Source organism: Pecten maximus, unplaced genomic scaffold, assembly GCF_902652985.1.
Source record: "Pecten maximus unplaced genomic scaffold, xPecMax1.1, whole genome shotgun sequence".
NCBI lineage: Eukaryota > Metazoa > Mollusca > Bivalvia > Pectinida > Pectinidae > Pecten > Pecten maximus.
Window position 1 is genome coordinate 7730 of NW_022982986.1, and position 26502 is coordinate 34231.

General features: G+C 36.3%; 1 protein-coding gene across 2 annotated transcripts; it reads left to right on the forward strand.

The window, feature by feature from the left end:
• Window positions 1-1438: 1438 nt before the first annotated feature.
• LOC117321231 lies at window positions 1439-26442 on the forward strand (the record flags this gene model as incomplete). Of its 2 annotated transcripts, XM_033875697.1 has the most annotated exon segments (10): window positions 1439-1500; window positions 7702-7839; window positions 9037-9156; window positions 11262-11886; window positions 12748-13010; window positions 16456-16673; window positions 22072-22100; window positions 22182-22222; window positions 24372-24463; window positions 25670-26442. In XM_033875697.1, coding segments are annotated over 10 exon segments (1893 nt in total). In that variant the 3' UTR covers window positions 26012-26442.
• Between the last annotated feature and the right edge of the window lie 60 nt (window positions 26443-26502).

Sequence of the window (26502 nt, forward strand, 5' to 3'; positions counted from 1 at the left end):
GGCCTCCTTTGTAAGTCAGTATAGAGGTGCGCTGAGGTGACAGGCCTACTTTGTAAGTCAGTATAAAGAAGGGCTGAGGTGACGGGCCTCCTATGTAAGTCAGTATAGAGATGGGCTTAGGTGATGGGCCTCCTATACATGTCAGTATAGAGATGGGCTGAGGTGACGGGCCTACTATGTAAGGCATTATAGATATGGGCTGAGGCGACGGGTCTCCTATGTAAGTCAGTATAGAGATGGGCTGAGGTGACGGGCCACCTATGTAAGCCTATATAGAGATGCGCTGAGGTGACAGGCCTCCTTTGTAAGTCAGTATAGAGGTGCGCTGAGGTGACAGGCCTCCTATATAAGTCAGTATAGAGATGGGTGACAGTATAGAGATGCGCTGAGGTGACAGGCCTCCTATATAAGTCTGTATAGAGGTGACGGACCTCATATATATAGAGAATACATGGTCAGTGTCTTGACTGTCTTCAAATATAAGCTGTATATTGGCGAGGGTAAAGAGCCACTTTTGTCTTTTTTACGAGTCAAAAATACAGCTTATATTTGAAGACACTGACTATATATATATGTGTATTCTATGTATCCTACAACAGTCATACAAATCAGAATTTTTAAGTGAAAAGTTATCAACGATGTTCCAAATATGTTCGCCTTTTTAATGTTGTTTCACTTTGAAATAGCTCAGTCGAATTGATGCACTTACTAAGATTCTAAAATACAACAGTTTTCGGGCACTGCCGAATACAGCAAATATATATATATATATATATGGTGGGTGTATTCCGACAGCGTGGCGCAGTTGCAGGATAAAAGCTAGTACAGAGATGCACTGAGGTGGAAGGCCTCCTATGTATAATTTAAGTCGATATAAAGATACCCCCAGGAGATGTGCCTCCTACAAGGCCAGAATAAAGATGCAATAAGGTGAGGACCCTCCGGGATCCTATTTACATTGTACGTCAGTAATGAGATGTTGTGATGTTTGTATACACGACAAGAAGCTCTATGTCAATATAGCAGTAGTGAGATGGTCAGAAGATCTAGAATCGTCCAGTGAAAGGTCGTAATAATCAACTTTAGACACATTAATGAACAGAAGTGACAATCATATACGTACAATATCAATGTAAGTCATTTTAGTGAGATATATATTACTTATCGTATGTACAGTGAGATAAATAGGGCTGTATGTGATTATAAGTCTTTCTTCGTGTTATTACATGTAGATAGCTTTATTTAAACTTTGTTCCCGACGGATTGTATATATAGTATGCTAGATAATGAATTCAGATATGACTAACTACTTGTGATTCTGCACTCTACCACACAGCATTATTTTCATTTAGACCCGAAACGAAAGTAGATGACGTCATCAGAAGTTGTGTAGCTGAAGTGACGGGCGCGACAGAGTGACGGAGATTTAGCCTCTCCCATTACTGACGACGTCGAGAAGGCCACTTGGCCTGAGGATGGCTGCCCTGACAGAGAAAGCCGGTATGTTTGAAAAAGTTTTAAATTACTCAATGTACTTACTCGACAAATACAATTGTTTTATATGTAACGTCCGCTCTCCATGAACACGGGACGTGAAAGTTCTTTTTGGGATGGTTGTGGTGTGATAAACATAATTCAACACTGGATATAGAGTTTACTTATATTTATTAATCCACAGGAAAATCCCGAAGGTACAATACAATCCAATGAAGTTTCATCCATCTTCCACACTATCGCCGGCGCATTCACACTTAACAGTTCACATACATTTAAACAAAACCAAGTCCTCACATCCTAAATATGTACATCCAAACGGCACTAAGTCCGTTTAGACTGAAAGCTGCTGGAGAACTCCTTATGCTTGATTGATTGATTGATGGGGCTTAACGTCCTTGTTCCGGTTATAACCGAGCCTAGGACACTAACTCCTTATGCAAAACGCGCAAGTCTTTTTATATCCCCTAAGGGTTAATTAATATGTATGAATTGACGATGTGGTCAATTGACCAATCGTGACCTTTACCCCGAAATATGGGCGTATCTACACCCCATATTTCGTCATTTCCAAATATAGCCCTAGGCACTGACCACTGGTCCCACGGACCGTGTGCTACCTAATAACGACTGACTTTCAGGTTCTATCGTTTGGTTATATTTTACCTTGAAATAGAATGAAGGGTGTAAACCTAAAACGGGTTAATTAACTACTGATCTAAGGGAAGCAACTCGAATAGATTTGGCTGACTATAGCGTATAGCTTTAACTACTCTAGGTAACTTTGAACACATAATATATAAAACTTGTCTATTTCCTAGTTCACTACACAACCCCCTTCTTTCGAAGAGTTTGTGTCCCCACAAACGTCATACATAGTTAATAGTTTTCGTAACAAAAGCAATCTATCTATTCTAACGTGAAAACATAAAACATATTAAAATTGCATTAACAAAACTTTTCTTACGACATGTACGAGTCTAAACTTCAATGTCAAATATTATTTCCTGACATTCTACACGCATTTTAAAAGATTTTGGCACTAAAACTTTAAGCGCACCAAATATTACGTACTTCTTTGCGTAATAAAAATAATGTTTACAAGTCTATAGCTAACATCGATCGCTTACGAGCTCCTGGCGGCTATATATCCGCAAAGTTCAAACAAACATCGTAAAATTAATGTCTACCAAAATATTAACATACATTTTACTGGTTTACCGTAATGTTTTCAAAAATGTACCAAGTCTACAAAAACATACAGCAACTCGTACTCTCCGTACATCTCTATCACACGTTATACTCCTGCACACATAAAACGTCATCAGACTGTATATAAATTCTCAATTTTACATCGATATCCTACCTATTTGGCTACACGGACACAATCGAATATCATTTTTCAAGTATATTTCTGATATGAAATAACAAATATATGTATGGTTTAGTTGTAACGTCCAAACCCCCAAGTATACGTATCCACTAATACGATATACTACAATATTGAGATAAAATCCACCCATAACCCTTAATTTGAGTTACATCTAAGATAGAAATCTAACATTGGAGGCAATACTCACAACTATAATATTAATGAACATGCTATATCGTACATTACCTTTGACACAGTGAAATAAATTCCAAAAAATCACATGTATAAATGTGATCCACGGAAACAATAACTAATAATCACAGTTAGTGTGTTTGTCCTAAATAATATATCCATCGGAAATTACTTTAAGTCACTTTTTGATATCACAAAGTTCAGCTACACTCTCTGCATCACTTGTATTAAATTATGCTGTCACTGTAAAGTATCCACGCACGTATGGTCCTTTGGTAATTTTGCATAATTCAGTCCATTTAAAAGTTACTAATCCAAAAGTAACCAATTTCCGTATTTCACTAAATGTTCTAATCCAAGTCGAAAGTTTGAATTAATATCACAGTTCAAACATCAGATCAAAGTATCAACGTTTAAATCCCTTGATAATTTTGCACCGTTCCTATTAAAAAGTTAATAATCCTTTAAAAGTCCTGAATGTTCGCGATTCACAAAACTTTATTCTTTCTCTGGTAATGATCCAAAATAAGAGTTCAACGAACATCACTTTTTGAATTAGATAAGTTCAGTCACTTCAAAAAGTTGAAATCTTTACCGATTCAAGACAAAATCCATTCTTCATCCCCCCAGGGGCCTGATGCGTCCATATAGGGCAATAATTATGTCGATGATAACTACGTAATCCAATCTTCATCCCCACTGGGCATGCGTCCATAAAGGGCAATAGTCGATGATCTTCGTAAGTCCTTTGAAGTTTTCTAAGTTTCGATGGCTCGCCCAGTTCGCGTTGTCCTGACAACGAGGGGTGTCCACTTCTGGTCAGTCGTTGGACCTGGCGAGTCCAAACGCTTAGGTAAATTATTGGTAGGGGTGGAAGCTCCCACTGTGCTGGGGTCGGTCGCGCTGTCCCCTGTACGTGTACCTCCGTAAGGCTTCCAATTGCCACTGTGTATTACAACTGGCTCTGATCTTCCGGAGTAACGAATTCTAAATAACACATCACTAAGCCGTGCGACTACTGGCCACGGTCCGGTCCAATCACGGGCTAACTTAGCCTTAGTTCCCACTATTATTTAATGTTGGAATCTGCGTATTTTATCTCCAATATCATAACACATTTTGGTCATGAATATAGCTACCGTTTTCCGTGCCGTACTGAATGATTGGTAAACTTTGTCAACACGTTTACCGAGTTAATTCGAATTATTACTGAGTTCGAATTGAATATTGTTTCCAGTATATGTCCTTTGAAAAACATTAATTTTCACTTATCTTAATGTAAATCCAGAGTTTACCATTAAATGTGACAAAGTTACTAGCATCCGTGTAAAGAATATAAATTCCACTTTCCAAGCTTGGATATCCGAGAATCGGAGCAGATATGTCGTTATTCCAGTTCGTTGAATGCGAACATACACTGAGCATTCCTTAGTCCATAATTTGACCACTTAAACACCTTTTCCTGGCGAGGTCACGCAGACATTTCGCTATTAGTGCGAAACCAAACATGAATTTCCGATAATTTGACGCAATTCCGAGATCTAACGCTCTATAGCTGTAACTCGGTAATATACAAAACTGGAGCAACATCGCTTCAACTGCCGCGATTTTCGAAGGAGTTCCAATGCTATCCTGAGAAACCACCTGTCCTAGGATCTAAACTTCATTGTACAAGAAGTTGCATTATTCGCCTTAAATTTCGCGCGATATCAAGGCTACCAAACAGCGGTCAAACTATACCAAAACTGTTTAAAATCCTTCGCGTACACAATTATTGTCCAGATGCAGCACTACGTATATATATAGTATTATATGCACTAGCGTTCCACTTAGCGCCTACTCCATCCTGGAACACATGATTGGCACTATTCAAAGTCCAAAATCATCTACATGTACAAATATCATCCTCACTAGCTGAGACGTAACGAACGCGGACTTGGCTCAATCTGACATCGATGAAAAGAGTCAAATTAACAAATACAAGCGAATTAAACCACAGCTCCACTGAATGCGACCAAATATCATCTATACGACCAAATAAGTGTAGGATACACATCATCTGCTATGTTAACATATATTCTCCAGAAATTCTTCATTTTCTATACCAAAACCACGAGCTAAAACTTGTCTCTTCAATTCCACATTTTCACAATTTCTGAATAATGCACATTTCTCCATGACATAAGTAGTTTCAAATCGCGTGCGAAACGGTACTAACACAGGGCGTTCTTCTGGTGTTACATTGTATTCGATGATACGCCAAAAGATGTTTCCATCATGGAATTACTCCTGGCCCCAGAGTCTAATTTCCAATTAAGTTAGCGGCTATTTTGCTATCAACTTCCTATTCGCGTTGCTTCGAACATCACGAATTTAGCTTTCACATCTTCCTGTCTGCGACTTTGCGCGGAAGATTTTAAACTTTTCCACTTTCTCCCAATGTCTGTTTTAGCACCACCGTTCGCTTTCCCCGTATGGTCGACCCCATCAACCTTACTGTCTTAGGTCCAGAAATTGGCGATACTTGACTTTGGTTATTCCCTGATTTGAGCCTTCCCGAATCTAGGACTGACACACGATACACTGATCAAGTTCCTGCTCATTTTACTACTTATTCTGAGAGTCGTCACAATCTATGAACGATCATAGTTTCCTAAATGGTCAAAAACATGTGTCTAAAATGCTTAATCATTTTATTTAGCAATTCGAAAGTTCTTTGACACCGTCACAGCTGTTATAAGCGTTATTCGACAATATTTCGATGATTTTTAAATGTACTCACGGTTCATTGGATAAAATTTCCTATACATGTCCTGTATATATCCTGTATATAATCCCGGAAAATTGTCGGATTTTAACTTCCAAGTAGCGAAAATATTCACTTTTAATTTCCTAAATACTTCTCCGTTAGGCACTATCAACGCGAGACAACACAATGAGTTAACTTCCATAGTAACTCGGAAACCACTAGAAAAATCCTCAGCTTCCCGATGGTAAATATCCTCCGAAAATCCCAGACCTATGTCCTGCATCATATCCCGAGTAAATAGATTTCTCATTACAACTTCAATATAATAGAGAACACAACTGCTAAACACACAGTCAAAACGTTCCATTACTCAACATTTCTTTGTGAAACACACAACTATATGATGTGGGTAGCGGAGATAAATCCACAAGCTCGAGGCAAGCACTTCTAGGGTTAAAAATCCATTTCCGAACAAAGTTTCCGAATATATGCCGTTCCTTAGAAGAGTAACGGACTTAAAACACACAGTTTTCGTGCTCTCGATAGCACTACAGGATTTGACGAGTTGTATGAATCCAATCGTACCAAACTCCGTCGAACGAAAGACATCACAGTTTTTCGTAGAATTCTTACATCCATAGTGTTTGTTCCAGTTTATCACAACCACATTTTAAAACCATCCCACCGCTGCTGCCACCAATTGTAACGTCCGCTCTCCATGAACACGGGACGTGAAAGTTCTTTTTGGGATGGTTGTGGTGTGATAAACATAATTCAACACTGGATATAGAGTTTACTTATATTTATTAATCCACAGGAAAATCCCGAAGGTACAATACAATCCAATGAAGTTTCATCCATCTTCCACACTATCGCCGGCGCATTCACACTTAACAGTTCACATACATTTAAACAAAACCAAGTCCTCACATCCTAAATATGTACATCCAAACGGCACTAAGTCCGTTTAGACTGAAAGCTGCTGGAGAACTCCTTATGCAAAACGCGCAAGTCTTTTTATATCCCCTAAGGGTTAATTAATATGTATGAATTGACGATGTGGTCAATTGACCAATCGTGACCTTTACCCCGAAATATGGGCGCATCTACACCCCATATTTCGTCATTTCCAAATATAGCCCTAGGCACTGACCACTGGTCCCACGGACCGTGTGCTACCTAATAACGACTGACTTTCAGGTTCTATCGTTTGGTTATATTTTACCTTGATATAGAATGAAGGGTGTAAACCTAAAACGGGTTAATTAACTACTGATCTAAGGGAAGCAACTCGAATAGATTTGGCTGACTATAGCGTATAGCTTTAACTACTCTAGGTAACTTTGAACACATAATATATAAAACTTGTCTATTTCCTAGTTCACTACACAGATATATAGGAAGTGTGTTTAATATCCAAGACTCCAAAGACAAATCACCATGGTTAACATTGTAATAAGACGTGGTTTCGTTTTACCTTTATTATGCATCCCACCATAGTCGAGGCAACAGCCGGACTTATATGAGGATGTCCACACACTAGACAAATATTCGCGACAAGAAGTATTACTGGTTTATGTTAACGAATGTGTGATATCAAACTTACTGTGTCATCTTCGGTGTGTATTCTTTCTTTCCAATGTTGTGACAGTTAATGTAGAATATTCTACACGTATTAGGATTATATTATTGATCAACATTCTATGAGCAATATACTAATAGTAATACCAAGTCTCCAAAGACACCCACTGATATATATGAACGTACGATTGATACCCAGTGTAAATTTGAAAGGTGGAAGTGATCATAAACAAGTGACATTGTATGACTTAATTTATATGCGTGCCTGCTATGGATACTATTTTCCTGTGTGAAAATAACATTTTTATTACAGCAACACACAAGAGAGATTATGAAATTGCATTGCAATGTGACCTGATCAATGCAGGAATAATTGAGCACTTTGAGGAAGATCCAGAAAAGCTGTTAAAAGCAAAAAGAGCCATCCTGCATTGCATATGCCTAGACAAAGGTCAGTATTTCATGGGATAAGCCTGGCAAAAATAGACTTCAATCATTTTGCTGATTTAAATGATAGCGTTCAATATACACAGAGATAAAATTATAATGTTCAATGTAATTGATTATATATTATTGATAATGTATTATCAGATGCTAGATATGTCCTTTAATAATGGCTTTATATTGAGTGTAGTTTCCTAAGTCATATATTTATTTGTCAATTACAATACAACCACCTGTCAATACTAGTCAATACCTGTCAATACTGTCCTATACAAGTATAGGACATTTGTTTGGATATAACTTAGAACCATTTTTGTCCTTTTTTTATTATAATCCCCATAATACGTGAACAGATAATGTCAAGTTAAGTGACTGTTTTTTTTACAAATATGTTTTCTTCGCTGCTTACTCAATTTACCTGGTATAATTTTACATGTATATGCTCATGGAAAATTTTGACAATACATATTAAGGTTATGGCATTGTCTGTCTGTCCCTTTGTGGGTATGCCCGTTTGTTTTGTTTGGAGCTCCAGGCCTGTTGAAGTTTCAATATGTTTATAATCATAATAATTCACAGTCATTGATTAATTTTGATAGCTCAAGTGAGTATTCAGTTGACCCATGACTTTTAAGCAGTTTTGTATCAACAGGATCATTTTCTTTCAGAGAAAAAATGTGTCCTTCTAAAGATTTTGAATGGATTTGCTGAAAATAAATGGGTCCCTTTTATGTTCTATCTTTCAAAAATCTAAAGTAGGTAGGGTCAATCACAACAGGCAAAGGAGACCGGATCTCAGGACCGGATCCGGATCTCCGGATATCCAGCTCAGGTACCCAGGAACCCAGCCCTCCAGCCACTAATAAACTCACCGGCATTGGCTCTACACCCCTTTTCAAAAATCTATTGACATGACTTCAACAAAAACTATTCACATTGATCATGATTGGAAATACTGTTAGATTGATAGTGATGGATATTTCATCAAGAGGCCTTTACAGACCTATATATAAACCTTTTATTTAGTTTACATTGTTACAAAATATTTAGATAAAAATAATACCTTATTGATTATAGATATGTATTTGGATAACAATTTGACATGTGACCTATATGTTGATCTTTGATATAATATTATTGTAGGATTTGATTTACTTTATATTTATTAAATTGTTTTACATATGTCATGTTTATTTGTACTTAGATCCAAAAACTAAAGACTTCAGAAAACAAATAAGGGAATTGGTGAACGCAGAATGTGACATTCCAAGCCATGATGATGTTTTTAAATTTGAAGAGGACCAAAATAACCAGGACGGCACAGGTTTGATAGCTCAATTTATTGTATTAGCTGTGTGTTGTAAAGAGCTTAATTACTGCAAAAGTTTTACTTTAACAATGAAAAGATGCTACAACTCCAACAAAGATTAATCATGATCAATTGAAAACAAGATTAGGCAGTTGTTAACCTTGCCTGCTTGAAAGGCTTATAAGCTATGGTGGGGCATCTGTAGTGTGTTTGGCATCAACTTTTCCCTTTAAACAAATTCCTCTCAGTAACCAAGAGGCTCAAAGACCTGATATCGGTCCTGTTGCATTTTGGGATGAATTAAGGGCTACCAATTACTTAAGTACGTACTTCAAATGAATGACCTGGACCTACTCTCATGGTCACAGAGTTCAAATATGCTAAAATCATTGAAAGACTAAGCTTCTTCTCAATAACCAAAAGGCCCTGAAATTGATATTGGGCCTATTGGCATGTTAGCATGTTGGAGTGAAAGCTACCAAGTTTGTTCAAATTAATGACCTTGACCTACATTCTAGGAAACATGGGTCAAATGTGTTAAAATCTTTAAACAACAATTTCACAATGACCATGGGACACAGAAACCTGATATTTGGCCAATAGTATGTACTTGGATGAAGGTTACAAAATTTATTAAAATAGCTAAACCTAGGCCGCTCTTATATTTCAATAAAGAAGTAATCAGCTTATCATAAGTATAAATGACCCAGCTTAACTTTTAACTTCAAAGTTGTATAAGAAGCATTGTTTTTTCATTTGATGGTGCTATTTATAAATATCTGCATCTATATATGTACCTTGTCATTTGATGTACCGCAAAAACCTGTGTGATTTGAGCACCAGTGTAATTTGCGCAGGTACTTTTTGGGGCTGAAAATGCTGAAAAAAACTTCTATCCGTATATTTTGCGCATGAAAATTTTTGACCAAAAATGATGTCCAGGAGGTCCCGAAAACTATGTATGAAAATGACACTAACACAGATTAGCACAAAACTTTGCTAAAATCATTCTACTAAATACTTGATGATTAAGATTATTCTGATAATCTGATTATTTTGTATTTGTAATGAGGAAATAGCAAAATTTGTTTATTTTCTTGAAATCGACCGTAAGAGGAAAAGCTACGGTATCCGCCATGCACACGGAATTATGAACATTTGTCAGCTCAAACTTACACACACTTTCAAGGAAAAGTAAAATTAAGTAATCTCTTTTGCATATATCGCCACAAGTATGTCTAATTAATCTAATTATTTAGCCAAACAATTAAGGCTTAATGCGGTAATTGATGACAGAAATAATGTCCGCTTGGATGTGGGTGTTACGTTTCCCTCAGAACCTCTGCTGTAGCTGTTGGTAGCTGTGAAATAGTGTAACTGGGCATAACCTTGTGGTAATTTTATTACAACCAGTTTACTCTAGCGACAGTCAAGAAATGATCATAGTAGTAATGCCTCAATTAAATGAGGGTAATATTGGGAGAATTAATCTACCACAAATTCTGAAAAACAAGAATTTTTGTAAGATTTTTCAGGCTAGTCCAGGACCATTTCTAAAATTTTAATGAGTTCCAATGCTTACACATCAAAGTTATATATGTCCATCAGGAAGCTTGAGTCCAGGACACCAATATCTCCCCAAAATTCATCATAATAAACAGCACACCAAAACCCTGAAATAAAATACATGCACAATACACAGTGTGTTAATGTGGTATTACTTCATATATACATATCTACTATCTAACCACACAAATATTTACTGTAAAGTAGGAAATTAGACGTTTTGTACAACTGATCATAGTCTGTAGTTATTCTAGTCAAATCAATATGTTTGGATTAATATGTGAACAAATTAAAAATTTAATCAAGATAAATCTTTTGAAGAGATGTCATGATGAGATATCTAAAAGAGGAAATAAAAGTACATTGTAGAATCAGGAAAAGGTGTGTAATTGATAGTCAAGTATGACTTTTATTTTTTCAAAAGAAGGTACTGTAGGTCCCATTTCACTTGTGCTAATCATATGTTTTAATGAGATCATTATTGAGAAGTATATATGACTAATAGTCTATTGGTAACATCGATTATAATTTTATTTTTTTTCCACTTTGTGAAGGAATGAAAAGCAGTTGTGAGATAGCAAAGGATGTTACAGACAGCATTCCCCATGGATGGACGGGCACAGAAACCACACCCACAGCTGAAACAGACTCTCAAATCACACCCGAGGCTGTAACAAACACTCAAACCACACCCGAGGCTGTAACAGACACGCAGACCACACCCGAGGCTGTAACAGACACGCAGACCACACCCGAGGCTGTAACAGACACACAAACCACACCTGAGGCTGTAAGAGACACACAAACCATACCCAAGCCTGAAACAGACTCTCAAACCACACCCAAGGCTGAAACAGACACGCAAACCACACCTGAGGCTGTAACAGACACGCAAACCACACCCAAGGCTGAAACAGACTCTCAAACCACACCCAAGGCTGAAACAGACACACAGACCATACCCGAGGCTGTAACAAACACTCAAACCATACCCAAGCCTGAAACAGACTCTCAAACCAAACCCAAGCCTGAAACAGACTCTCAAACCACACCCAAGGCTGTAACAGACAAACAGTCCACACCCGAGGCTGTAACAGACACACAAACCATACCCAAGGCTGAAACAGACACACAAACCACACCTGTTATATGTCAGAGAGCTCTAGAAACTGAAAACATGTAAGTATTCTCATTCCCCATACACATTTCATTATCAAAGCATTAATGTAAAGTGGATAAGTGACATCTTTTAAATTTGGTATTGATGCATATCACAAGTTCAGGTTTAGATTCAGAATATGCCAAAGAGGAGGAGCGTTATGTTGTGTTGAATTAAATTGGTTTATTGTGACATGGTCAACATTTGTTTCCTTCAACATACAAACAGATAAAGACTAGTTTCACTAGTATGGCTCTGTTTACAAAATCCTCAATTTATGTTAGTTGGACAATTATTTGTATTTACCTGATATCAAAGCTATGTTAAATAGCATGGTGCACATGTAGATTTTTCTAGATAGAACATTGTGTTAAATACTTGTTGCTTTTCCCCACTATTTCCCTTGATAATATACATGTATTATGTTTTAGGAAGACCTTGACTGAATCAGTAACCTGCAGCCATTTTCTTTATGTTATAAAATATGTATCAGGTTACCTCCCCTTGATGCCATGGTGTTGTAGTTATCTATTATCTAGTGTCAACCTCCTTTTTAACATTGATCAATTACCAAAAAAAAAAAAGTGCTACCAGATTTGTTAAATAGATAGGGGTCAAATATTTTAAAATCTTCAAACAATTTCTTCTTAATAACCAAGAGTTCCAGATCATGAAATTCGGTCAGTAGCATGCTGATTAGAGGATGTGTTCAATGAGTGGAAAAGGGTTTTCTTCATATCCTGCTGAGTAGTTGAGTGATAAAGGCCCATTGGACCTTTTGTTAGAAAAAGTCAAAGCGTATGTGTGTGCTTTATGAAATATATTCAGTTCAAAGTTGTTAAAATTGTGTATGATAATGTGTCATTGTATTTTCTTGACAGAGATGATTCACAGTACAAAATAGAGTCCGAGATTGACAAGCGTCTTGCTCTTTACATTGGTATTAGACATTTTGATCGAAGAGGTGATGATGGGATGAGCGATGGAACAGGGACGTACGATGATGAAATGAATAGGGAACATGAAGAAAAAATGGATAGAAAAGAGTTAGAGAGAGTTTTGGAACATTTAAACTTTACATTCAAAAGCAACAACCTTGAAAAGGAAACAACAGAAAAAGAAGTTGATGCACTCATAGATACAGGTAAAGAGAAATGTAAAAATAATTTTATGTAAATAATGAAATATAGGCAGTAAATGATTTCTCTTTAACATATCTGAGTCAGGGAGGAATTGATTTCTCTTTAACATACAAAATGTATATATTTGAGTTAGGGAGTAATGTTTGACCTCTCCTTTTTACATTCTCCATGGATATCTATTTTCAACAGTAGCAGTTATTCAATCATCTGATTCCTTTCACCAGTTAATTCTACCAGTTTCATGTTGTAGCTATCCACAATAACTGATCTTTACCCAATTCAGTAGACTTAAGCTAGCATAATTATAACAGGTTCTTCACCGCACTACTGGTATTCAGTTGATAAAAATTGGTATTAAGAGTCTGCCTATAGCTGGCCTCAGCCATCCCCTGTAAAGTATCTATTATTCCACTTCCACTGTTTGATTCTATCACCATATGATTTTCATCAAAATGTTTGCCATTAACTGAGTGTCATGATAGCTTATATAAAACTGAATTATAGCTGTAAAAGTGTTTTGTGTATGCTGTTTGAAGTGTGAATATATTGTTTTTCATTTGTGTTAAGGATGAGTTATCCCCCTTTAATGAAATTTGTTCAAATGAAAAACACAATATTAAGATACAACAATGCCATCTCTGGCCACCTGTTACAATTAAGACACTCATTTTCATTATTCTTTCAACCTTTTTTGTCTGGTTACATCAAGCTTCTAAAGTAGATAGATGAACACATAGTATCCACAGGGTCATTAATATTACTTACAAATGCACATGTTGAATAATTGTCATGATCAAGGTCCAAAATTTTTCTTGCAGATGGTACTTCACCCAAGTATATTGTAGTGTAGAATAAAGAAAAAAAGGTTATGATCTATTTTCTGTGGTGGGCTATTCAAATCGCCCTGCATCCGTGGTCCGTCGTCCATCCATCCCTCCGTCCGTCCGGCCCTCCGTCCATCCCTTCGTCCGTCCCCCCGTCCGTCCCTCCGTCCGAGGGACGATTTGAATAGCCCACCACAGAAAATAGATCACAACCTTTTTTTCTTTATTCTACACTACAATATACTTGGGTGAAGTACCATCTGCAAGAAAAATTTTGGACCTTGATCATGACAATTTCTCAACATGTGCATTTGTAAGTAATATTAACGACCCTGTGGATACTATATATATATACAGTGGACCCGCAATAATCCGGACGCCGATAGTCCGGAAAACTCGCAGTCCGGACGGAATAGCACGGGAACGGATTTCCGTAACGTTATTTGTACTCACCAGTCCGGAAATTCGGTTTCCGATTCCGGAAGCCCATTTTGGGAACGGAAGGTACTTTTCATTAGTAAATTTCCCCCGATAATCCGGACGATTTTTTCACCACGAGGAGAGAAAAATGTCGGGCAAGTCACCCGTGTCGACAGCTGTACAGACTATCGCTTGACACTGTGCGTAGTCATAGCGACCGCTGCCAGGTCATAGCCCCGGTTGTTTACCTGTGTTACAAAGTAGCTCTGTTTTTATAACGGTACATTGCTTTTCTTTACGATCGACCTAAATGCTACAGTATTAAATGGTTTTATAGTGTAGACTGGTCTTGCTTTGATCAACTTGACGTACAATATCTATTATAGTTATTTTACATAGTGCTATTTCGTAGTTAGCAATAATTAATTCACTAACATACAGTATGTGATACGATACTTAATCAATCACAAATGCATGTAATAAATTTATTATCGGTAATTAACATCACTAACAATTGTATTGGGTAAACAAGGATATCGGCTTGTAACATCGTTACGTGTAATGACGACTCATTGAAAGATGCATGTTATTAATTACACACATGGTACATTTACGTATTAAGCAGTGATCACAAGAACCGGGTTAATTACACACTAATAAGTCGTCAGATACCGCTGATTTACTTCAGTAAGTGTCACATTGTTAAGTGAATACGGGTTTAATAATTATCGGACAGCTTGGGTAGTTCTCGCTGGTGTCGCGTACTTTTAAATAGGTAGCTTGGAGTTTCTGGTACAGCAAAGTGAGTTACGATTCACCACATTAATTAATGTTAATTATTACGTGGCGTATGTCTGAATTTTATTTACACGATTAAGAATACACAATATTGTGAATAGTTTTTATTATTATTATCCAATCAGAATAAATGGGCGTAACGTGATGCGATAACTTCTTATATAAAGACTGTGAACATACCAAACTACACATTGCAACTTATTCATTGTATCTTCATACTTACGTAAAAATCATATAAAAAAGCATGGACTAATGGTAAGTTGTACATAGTGGGTCTTTCATTTCACGTTTCTGATTTACGTAACAAACGTACATTGTACATAGCAGTTCGTTTATTTCAGGTTTTTAACTTACAGTAAAAAAAAACACAGACTGTTGGTCAGTTGTAAAAACCGGGTCTTTCATTTCAGGTTCATAATTTACGTAAAAAAACGTACATTGTACATAGTGGGTCTTTCATTTCAGGTATTTAACGTATGTAATTTCTACTCGTTTGTGAACCTCTGGGACGTAACCCATGTGTGTTGTTTGTAGGTCACATATGCCCGCTATAAATAAAACAACTTTCACTTCACATGTACTTTTAAAAACATTGTTTATTTTTTAGTTTCTACAAAATAAAAGAAAATGTGTTCATCTATCTACTTTAGAAGCTTGATGTAACCAGACAAAAAAGGTTGAATTGTCTGAGGGAAAGATCATATCCTGGCTGTCTTATCATATATTTGTTAGGAAAATAAAACGTTTTTACACCTAAATAAACTTATATGTGATCAGAGAAAGTGGAGCAGACTGACAAAAAGGAAAAACCAGACAGAAAAAAGGTGGAAAGAATAATGAAAATGAGTGTCTTAATTGTAACAGGTGGCCAGAGATGGCATTGTTGTATCTTATTATTGTGTTTTTCATTTGAACAAATTTCATTAAAGGGGGATAACTCATCCTTAACACAAATGAAAAACAATATATTCACACTTCAAACAGCATACACAAAACACTTTTACAGCTATAATTCAGTTTTATATAAGCTATCATTCAATGGTGGGGGCCAAGATCCCTCTGGGATCTCTTGTTTTTTGTTGTTGGCAAAATAAGGCATTGTATAAGTAGTTTGGTAAACTTGTTTTAACAACAGTGTTAATTATGACATTGCTGAAACTTTTAATTTAAAGAAATGCTGTATTTGTCTGACAAACAACATTTGATCAAAGGATTTTAAGTACAATCAGCCTCAATATTAAAGATTACGAAATAAATGACACCTCCATATTCAGCATCCACAAATCTTAAAGAAAACAGCAAAGGAATGAATATCCGAAATAGTGATTTAATGAAATGTATGAGTGTTTTTCATATTAATAAATGTGTTTCATCAATTTAAATATATGTTTTGATATATTTTCAGTATTGACAGATGCAGTAAACAAAAAGGTTGGAATCATTGTTGTCATGATAAGCTCACACGGAGAGGAAGCCTTAGAGCAGAATGAAAACAACAAAAATAAAAATATACTTCGACATCGCATTCTGTTGGAAGACAAATGTTTGTACATAGACGACCTTCTGAAAAAGTTTGAAACGAAGAAGCAATTAAAAGGCATCCCTAAGTTATTTTTTATTCAAGTAAGTTTATATTTAGATTCCTGGTAGAAATTATGTGGTTAAAGCAACATCACTGTAAAACATTTTTTAATACTGTTTTTTAGCTCACCTGGCCGGAAGGATCAAGTGAGCTTATACTGTCGTGTGCCATCCTTCGTCCATCATCAGTTTTCTGTCCGCATAAACTTTTCCATTTAAACAACTTCTTTTCACTAACCAAGACTCCCTGAGTCGTGATATTAGGCTGATAAGTTCCTTGGATGAGGCCTGACAATGTTTGCAAAAGGAAATAACGTACCTTGGCCCATATTCAAGGTCACTAGGGTCAAATTCCTTAAAACCTTTTAACAATTTATTCTCACAAACCAAGACTCCCAGAATCATAATATTTGGGTGAAAGGTTTCCTGGATGAGCCTGGATGAAGTTTTGCATAAGAAATGACCTTCACCTGTATTCAAGTTCACGGGTGTAAAATTCCTTAATACATCTAAACTACACTTTCTCACTAACCAAGACTTCCAGAGTGATGATATTTGGCTGATAACTGATAAGTTCCATGGATGAGGCAAGACAGAGTTTTGAAAAGGAATCACCTTGGCCTATATTCAAGGTCACATGGTCAACTTCCTTAAAATCTTCAAACAAATTCATGTCATTAACTAAGACTACCAGAGTCATGATATGTAGCTAATAGGTTCCTTGGATGAAACGCAACAAAACAAAGCTAGGGAAAAGAATTTACCTTGACCCGTATTCAAGGTCACAGGTGTCAAATTCCTTAATATATCTAAACCACTTCTTCATACTAACCCAGACTTCAAGAGTCATGATTTTTGGTGGATATGTTCCCTGAATGAGGCTGGACAAAGTTTCCAAAATGAAATGACCTTGATTCATATTCAAGGTCACAGGGGTCATGTTTCATAAAACATCTAAACAACATCTTCTCACAAAACTCCTAGAGGCATGATATTTGGCTGATAGGCTCCTTCGATGAGATTTGACAATGTTTGGGAAAAGTTTAAGGTCAGAGGTCAAATAAAAAAGCTCGCTAAGGGGTCAGGTTAGTCTATTTTTAGGAAATCTTCATTTTTCAATGTTTTTCAAAATAAATTTCTTAGTATAATACAGAATGTTATTCTGATGATTTTGATGTCTTTAGTGTTTCGGTAACATTTGCATTTAACGTGGTACGCCATTTTGAATATTTCTCTCTATATTTTATGTATGCCTACGACTCACATTTTAAGTTTCTTCTCAAATTCCACCAGTGCGATTCAGCACAAATTTTGAAAAATAACTATGAGATGGTACTGACCAAGTTTTGTTATCATGGGGTCGATCCGAAATCCAATATGGCTGCCATGACGTCATGTATTGAAAAGTTTAAAATGGCCATAACTTAAAAAGGATTCATTTTACAGAGGTCATGTACCTATGTTATTTGTAGATAATCATCAGATGGTGGGCTATTCAAATCGCCCTGCGTCCGTGGTCCGTCCGTCCGTCCGTCCGTCCGTCCGTCCGTCCGTCCGTCCGTAAATAATTCTTGTTATCGCTATTTCTGAGAAAGCACTGAAGGGATCTTTCTCAAATTTCATATGTAGGTTCCCCTTGGTGCCTATTTATGCATATTGCGTTTTGAGACCAATCAAAAAACAACATGGCCGACAGGCAGCCATCTTGGATTTTGACAATTGAAGTTTGTTATCGCTATTTCTGAGAAAGTACTGAAGGGATCTTTCTCAAATTTCATATGTAGGTTTCCCTTGGTGCCTTGTTATGCATATTGCGTTTTGAGACCAATCGGATAACAACATGGCCGACAGGCATCCATCTTGGATTTTGACAATTGAAGTTTGTTATCGCTATTTCTGAGAATGTACTGAATGGATCTTTCTGAAATTTCATATGTAAGTTTCCCTTGATGCCTAGTTATGCATATTGCGTTTTGAGACCAATAAGAAAACAACATGGCCGACAGGCAGCCATCTTGGATTTTGTCAATTGAAGTTTGTTATCACTATTTCTGAGAAAGTATATAGGGGATCTTTCTGAAATTTCATATGTAGGTTTCCCTTGGTGCCTAGTTATGCATATTGCGTTTTGAGACCAATCAGATAACAACATGGCCGACAGGCAGCCATCTTGGATTTTGACAATTGAAGTTTGTTATCGCTATTTCTGAGAAAGGACTGAAGGGATCTTTCTCAAATTTCATATGTAGGTTCCCCTTGGTGCCTAGTTATGCATATTGCGTTTTGAGACCAATAAAAAAAAAACATGGCCGACAGGCAGCCATCTTGAATTTTGACAATTGAAGTTTGTTATCACTATTTCTGAGAAAGTATATAGGGGATCTTTCTGAAATTTCATATGTAGGTTTCCCTTGGTGCCTAGTTATGCATATTGCGTTTTGAGACCAATCAGAAAACAACATGGCCGACAGGCAGCCATCTTGGATTTTGACAATTGAAGTTTGTTATCACTATTTCTGAGAAAGTACTGAAGGGATCTTTCTAAAATTTATTAAGTAGGTTTCCCTTGGTGCCTTGTTATGCATATTGCGTTTTGAGACCAATCGGATAACAACATGGCTGACAGGCAGCCATCTTGGATTTTGACAATTGAAGTTTGTTATCGCTATTTCTGAGAAAGTACTGAATGGATCTTTCTGAAATTTCATATGTAAGTTTCCCTTGGTGCCTAGTTATGCATATTTGATTTTGAGACCAATCGGAAAACAACATGGCCGACAGGCAGCCATCTTGTATTTTGACAATTGAAGTTTGTTATCGCTATTTCTGAGAAAGTACTGAAGGGATCTTTCTCAAATTTCATATGTAGGTTCCCCATGGTCCCTGGTGTTGCATTTTGGGACCAATCCGAAAACAGCAGACAGCCATTATTGCTAAATCGTAAATTTTATATATAGGTTCCCCTTGTTTGAAAAGTACTAGAGGACTGTTTCTGAATTTACACAGATTAGTAAGACTTAGAGGAAGGGAAAAGTAGAGAAAAGATCAATCTGACATGGAACCTATAAAGATCATTCAATGGTGGGCGCCAAGATCTCTTGTTAACGTCAAGATGCCTTTGGCACCTGCCGTTATAGTCGTGGTAGGAAAATGTTGTTAGTGACACTTATGTTTCCGGTTAACAACTTCCGGTTTCTGTCATACAAATGATATACATGTACATCCGCAGCCTAATATAGTTCCAATTTTGATAGCAATTGATAGCAGTAAACATTGTTTAACTGATGTAAACCGTGTTTACTGCAATTATTTAAAATGAAATATGAATGTTCAGACTATTTTAGAGTATAAATATAAACATTTTCCTCGTCAGTATATGCAATTTTGTTGGCGTAGGAGTACGTAGTACTGTCTCGATCCTGCCTTGAAAACATGCATTTACAGAGAAACTATCCACATGTCTTAGACTCATATGTTCATCCTGAGTTCATATGCAGGAACATTTCATATAAGCCTAAAACCAACCCAATTTACGTAGTCAAATGCACCCGAGCATTCTAGAGATAACTTCAGCTGTCACGTGACTCATCACTAATCGGCCAAAATGGCGGTTATGTCTAATGTAAAGCTAAACCAACGACCGTTCGCAGTTTCATATTCATTTGTAGAATACGCAAGAAATATCACCAGGAATTGAAGGCAAGTTGTAACAAACTACTTTGCCGTTTTTCGTGAGGATTTTATTAAATAAGGTTATTATTTGTTTATTTGAAAAGAATCTAACGATTACGATCCGTGACTGATGTACTGGCGTCGATGTCAAAACTAGATATGTCTCGTCGGACAACGCAACCACAATTTTCTATCGGAGTTAAAATATGTTACAAGGGGGCATAAAATAGATGTTTGCTACATTTAGGCCTAATTAACATTTTATAGTATAAATAAAATTAAAAAAACTTAGGCTGTGTATATCTTGGATTTTGTCTTTGGTTGTACAACATATTCTGTTAATAGACCAATTTGTCGTTCAGTTGATTTTTTTCAAAGTTTACAAGCAGCTTTACTGATTCAGGAGTATATCAATAATCTTCCACAAGCATTAAAGAAATAGGGAAAGAACTATACTCAGCTATTGGAAAGTTGTCAGCAGATAAATATGTTATACACGTTTTCTTGAATATATATAGAATAGGAATAACCAGATTAAGACATTTCATCTGATACAAATGTAACTGACTATAAAATCCAATTTTAAATTTCTTGTTATATGACCTCAGACCCTGACGTTTCTCAGGGCCTTTAGCCCTTTGATTAGAAAATCTTCATTTTTCCATCTTTTTCCAAAATTCTTTGGAAGTATAATGTTGTATGTAATTCTAATGATTTTGATGTCCTTAGTTTTTCGGTAACATTTGTCGTTAAAGCGAGACATCATTTTGAATATTTCTCTCTATATTTCATGTATGCCCACAACTCACATTTAATATATAATATCTGAAATCAACATGGATTCAAAAAATAAAGAACAATCAGACTTTAAAGGGATATGAAAAACTCCTAAAATGCTACCTTCCAAAAAAAGATTACTATCAGATCTACACATGAGTACAGTTCATAAGAGTTATCCCCCTGTAAGTAAGTGCTGATACATATGCAAATATAGCCAGGAGCCATATTAGGGTTTAGGGAAAGCGACAGAACAATATGGTGACATATAAAGGGGAAATGTAGTGCTTTTTCTTAATGATGGAATAGCTCTCATTTGTTTCCAAACTGTTATAAATTTCTACTGTGATGTTCTTAAGTTTTGTAATTCTCCAACAGCAGTATTATAACAAGTAGTTTTGTAGGATTAATAGACTGCAACAAAACTTACTCTATCATGTTTCTAATCTGTGTTTAAGCTGCATTTTGCAAACATTTTCAAAGAATAATTACATGTATAAACAATTATCTTATGACTTTTTGAAGTAGCTACAGGCCCCATTTTACTTGTGACTTTTTGAAGTAGCTATAGGCCCCATTTTACTTGTGACTTTTTGAAGTAGCTATAGGCCCCATTTTACTTGTGACTTTTTGAAGTAGCTATAGGCCCCATTTTACTTGTGACTTTTTGAAGTAGCTATAGGCCCCATTTTACTTGTGATAATATTTTAATGCAATCAATATACTGATAAGTACTAGTATATAGGATGCAAAGTCATCTTCAGTTTTGACTTTTGCAAAGGATGTGTCAGGGAAATTATTGTGATCTGTCATAGGTGCCACATAAAGAAACAGTTTGACTAAATGAGTTAGCGAGGTGTTGCTGTTAAATCTCGACAGGTCACCCAACTTTTTAAAACTGTCTGGCTAAAAATTCTCTCGTTTTTGGCCATATTTTATCATTCCATATATATCATATGAATACATGGACATATTGATTGTGTTGTCATAGGCTTGTCGGTCTCGAGTAACTGCTGACAGGAAAGACAGGGAAGACAGGGAAGACAGGAAATACAGGGAAGACAGGGAAGACAGGAAAGACAGGGAAGACAGGAAAGACAGGGAAGACAGGGTAGATAAAGGAGTGGAACTTTTGGTAGAAGGTAAGTGCATATTTTGTGCTGCCATAGTTTACTTGATTTGATTTGATTTGGTTTATTTTGTTTAACATCCTATTAATTAATTCAAAAAGGTTTAATTGGTCTATCAATAATAAATTATCAAAATATCAGGAAAGGTATTATATTAGCCAAATTTTAACCATGGTTGCAACAAATCTAGAATTCCGTTCTGAAAGATTTAATCATTTATTTGTTTGAAACCATTACTGTGATTCTTTTAATTCTTTGTATAATTTTAGGAAATATTTGTTTGATGCACCAACCATCAGTTAATGTGATTTTCCTAGTTCCTGTCATGATAAAAAATTTATTGTTATTGTTTCATTTCAAGTGTCATTTCCAATGTAATAAAAATAGATCAAGACAAATTCCCAATATTTGGTTCATATGGGAGCTGTAAGTACTAAGTCTGCATGGCCAAAGAAATGTAACTTAAAACAGAGTCAAGAGCATAAAATATTATCGATACTGTTCTTGTTGTTGAAGCAATATAGCTCAAGTCTTTAGGAGGATTTTGACCATGGACAGCTCGTAAAGGCTGGTGTAATTGTAGTTATTTGGCTTTGCCTTTTGCATATAAAATATATATATACAAAGCTTTTGTAAATGATATCTCATGAACCCCAAGGCAGATTTAGTTCCGATTCACACCATGACTTTTTACCATTAAGTATCACATCTGATTATCATCAGTAGAGGATAAAGGTCTCTTGACCAATTTAAAATACAAACATTTTGTACAAGATGTCTGATGAACCATTGGACTTTGATTTATTGATTTATTTGATGGAATGGAGTTATAATTATCTGTGTAACCAGCTTGCTCATTTTTAGCTCACCTGCCCCAAGGGCGTCCGTCTGTCCATCTTTCGGGCATCAACTTTTTCACAATATTTAAGAGGCGTAGAGACCTAATATTAGGCATGTAGCATGCTGGGATGTATGGGCTATCAAACTTATGCAAATGAATATTCAAATGAATGAAGTTGAACTTCATTCAAGACTTCATTCATGGTCACAAGGGTCAAAAAGGCAAAAATCTTTAAACAACTTCTTCTCAATAACCAAGAGGCCCAGGGACTTGATATTGGGTCTGTTTGCTGGGGTAAAGGGCTTCCAAGTTTGTTCAAATGAATGACTTGTAGCATACTTGAGTGAAGGCTAGGACGTTTGTTCAAATGAATGACCTTGACCATGATTTAAGTTTGAAAGAGTTATATTGGCCAAAATATCTAAAAGATACCTTTTCAGATAACCGTGAGGCCCTGAGATCTTACATCTGGTCTCTGAAAAACTTGTTCTTGATTATGTTTATGTATAAAAAGGATCACTGGATAGCAGATGAGCGATTCGAGGCCATTGGGCCCTTGGTATTGTTAAAAAGACATAAATATAGTGTAAATGATCACACCTTGGCAGCTCTTGACAAAGAAACACATTTAAAGATATGTTTCCGAAGACGATGTAGTGGCTTATAAGTTTGTAGCTAATGATGCTGAGGACAACTATAAATACAGAATGTAAATTAAAGGTATACGAGGGCCTTGTATCACAAGGCAATGTACAAAGTTATAATGTAAATGTAATTTATTTGGCCTACTCAAAGTTTAAGGCATTTCCCAATTTTAACCGAGTAACGCATTGATGAATTGGTGCACCAAAATTATTCATATAGAAACAGTGTATAGAAAGCGTGATTAGCGGAATCATAATTAAGCGTAATGCTTTCAGCACAAAAAGTGCTGAAATAAGATATCCACTAAAAATATGTACTTTACAGTATATTGGTTATGAAGCAGGACATTAGCAAGTATTACAAAAATTACCATATTCAATGTAGTAATCACCATGTGAACTTACTAAAACACAAGTGGGGTATTCTCAAAACAACCATTTACAAGGACATGTTTCCTTGTTAAAACTGGTTAGAAAAAATATAAAAAGGAAGAAATGAAGTGCCTTTTTCTTTTTTTGGAAATTCTGTTTCATTAAGGTAAGCAATATTGTTATATGTTTTTACATAGTACGCCTGTCTTTTTTCACTAAAAATCAGTAGGGTTTTGCTTATAGTTGCACATTAAGCCGAATACTGTGTTTACATGTTTTCTTATCCTTTTTGTTATCTCTAAAGCATCTGGAACAGAGAATGGTGAGATAACAAAGCTGATCAAAACTCTTAAAACAGATAGGAGTTTGCCTGACGCCAGGCCGAGGAATTTGAATGTAAGTATTACCTGACAATACTTGTACACGTTTGAGCAGTTACATTCATATTTAGATTTTGTTTCAAGGCATTAGGGTTTGTAAACATTTTGCATTAATTGCCACCTTAAAATGACTCCTTAATATCCAAGAGGTCTTAAGTCATGATGTTGAACTACATTTTTATTCAATGTTTAAAGTGGCCAAGATTTGTTGAAATTAATTACAGAAGATTTATCTTTAAATATTTTGTGTCTTCTGTGTGTCACAATTGGTCAACGTAGTTAATTTTTAGCATCATTTTTTCATCTGGCCCAAAGGGCCGGTGAGCTTATGCCATGGCGCAGTGTCCATCATCCGTCGTCCATCAACATTTCCTTTAAATCTCTACTAGTCCCGAACGCCTGAATGGATTTTGATGAATTTTGGAGGGGCGGGGGCCAATAGGGGAAATTGAGGTAAATCCTTTGAATCCCTAATAGTTGACTGAATGCCTGAATGGATTTTGATGAAATTTGGAGGATGGGACCAAATAGGGGAAATTGAGGTAAATCCTTCGAAACCCAACTAGTTCTGGATGCTTGAATGGATTATGATGAAATTTGGAGGAGTGGTGCTCAATAGGGGAAATTGAGGTAAATTCTTTGAATCCCTTCTAGTCCTGAATGCCTGAATGGATTTTGATGAAATTTAAGGGGTTGGGGTCCAATACGGTAAATTGAGGTAAATCCTTTAAATTCCTACTTGTTCTGAATGTCTGAATGGATTTTGATGAAATTTTGTCTTGAGCATTATTGGGCAAATGAGAACTAATGTTGTATTAATGCAGGATGTGGCTCCCTTGGGGCCAGAGGGGCGGGGCCAATAGGGGAAATTGAGGTTAATCCTTTAAATTTCTACTAGTCCTGAATGCCTGAATGGATTTTGATGAAGTTTTGTGTGGTGCATAATTGGGCAAAGGATATCTAATGTTGAATAAAACAAAGGACGTTGCACTCTTGGGGCAGGAGAAAGGGGACCTAAAATGGGATATTAAGCCAAAAAAAAAAAAATATTGAAATCCTTTTTCTTTTTGAAGAAAGACAGAATTTTGGTCCTCCTGTAGTTTGAAATATGACATTGCCAATGCCTCATTATATTTGATCAGTTGCTTGCAAGGATGAAACATATGCTATATCTATTTGCATTTCATTATGATGAAACTAAGATGTGCCCACTCTGTTATAGAAACTGCCAAAACCGGCCGTTCAAAGTGGACCTCCAGTAAAACCAGAAGACACCAAGCCGCACATGGATGAATCTGAAGTGAGAAACAAGAAAACAGACCAAATACAAACCAGACCTAATGTGGAGCAGACAATACATGAAGCTGACGCCAGGTCAAGAAAACCTTCTGATGAGATAACTGTTGAGCCTATTCCAAAAGAAGAAATCCCGTCTATATCTTGTATTGAAGACAGTTTAGTCATGTTCGCATCAGCTCCAGGTTCGTGTTTTGTAACTTTTTTATACTTCAGTATCAACAAGGTCATTACGATAGACATTGACTATAGAAAGAGGATCTTGTAAATCTGCAGAAGTTGTCTTCTGTACTGTCCCTCTAGTGGAGGACTTTGGTTGCAACTGTACAGGGTGTCTACAGCAATAGGAATGCAAAAATGATTTGTAAAGGAGACAAAGAAAACATTTCCTGCAGCTTTTAATCGGTGAAGAAGAGAATAAAAAGCAATGCACATATATTATAATTGTGAATAGAAAACCAGTCTATTCTGGGTCTCGCATGTATACCTTCATTGAGAGGTGTACTGAGGATGTTTTATAATGAATAATAAAGATTCCGAACTATGTACAGGTTCTCAGGAAGTATACTCTTAACTGTTTTGGCCAGCAATACATCTGGACTATTTTTGGCCAGCAATACATCTGGACTATTTTTGGCCAGCAATACATCTGGACTATTTTTGGCCAGCAATACATCTGGACTATTTTTGACCAGCAATACATCTGGACTATTTTGTCCAGCAATACATCTGGACTATTTTTGGCCAACCAAATCAAAA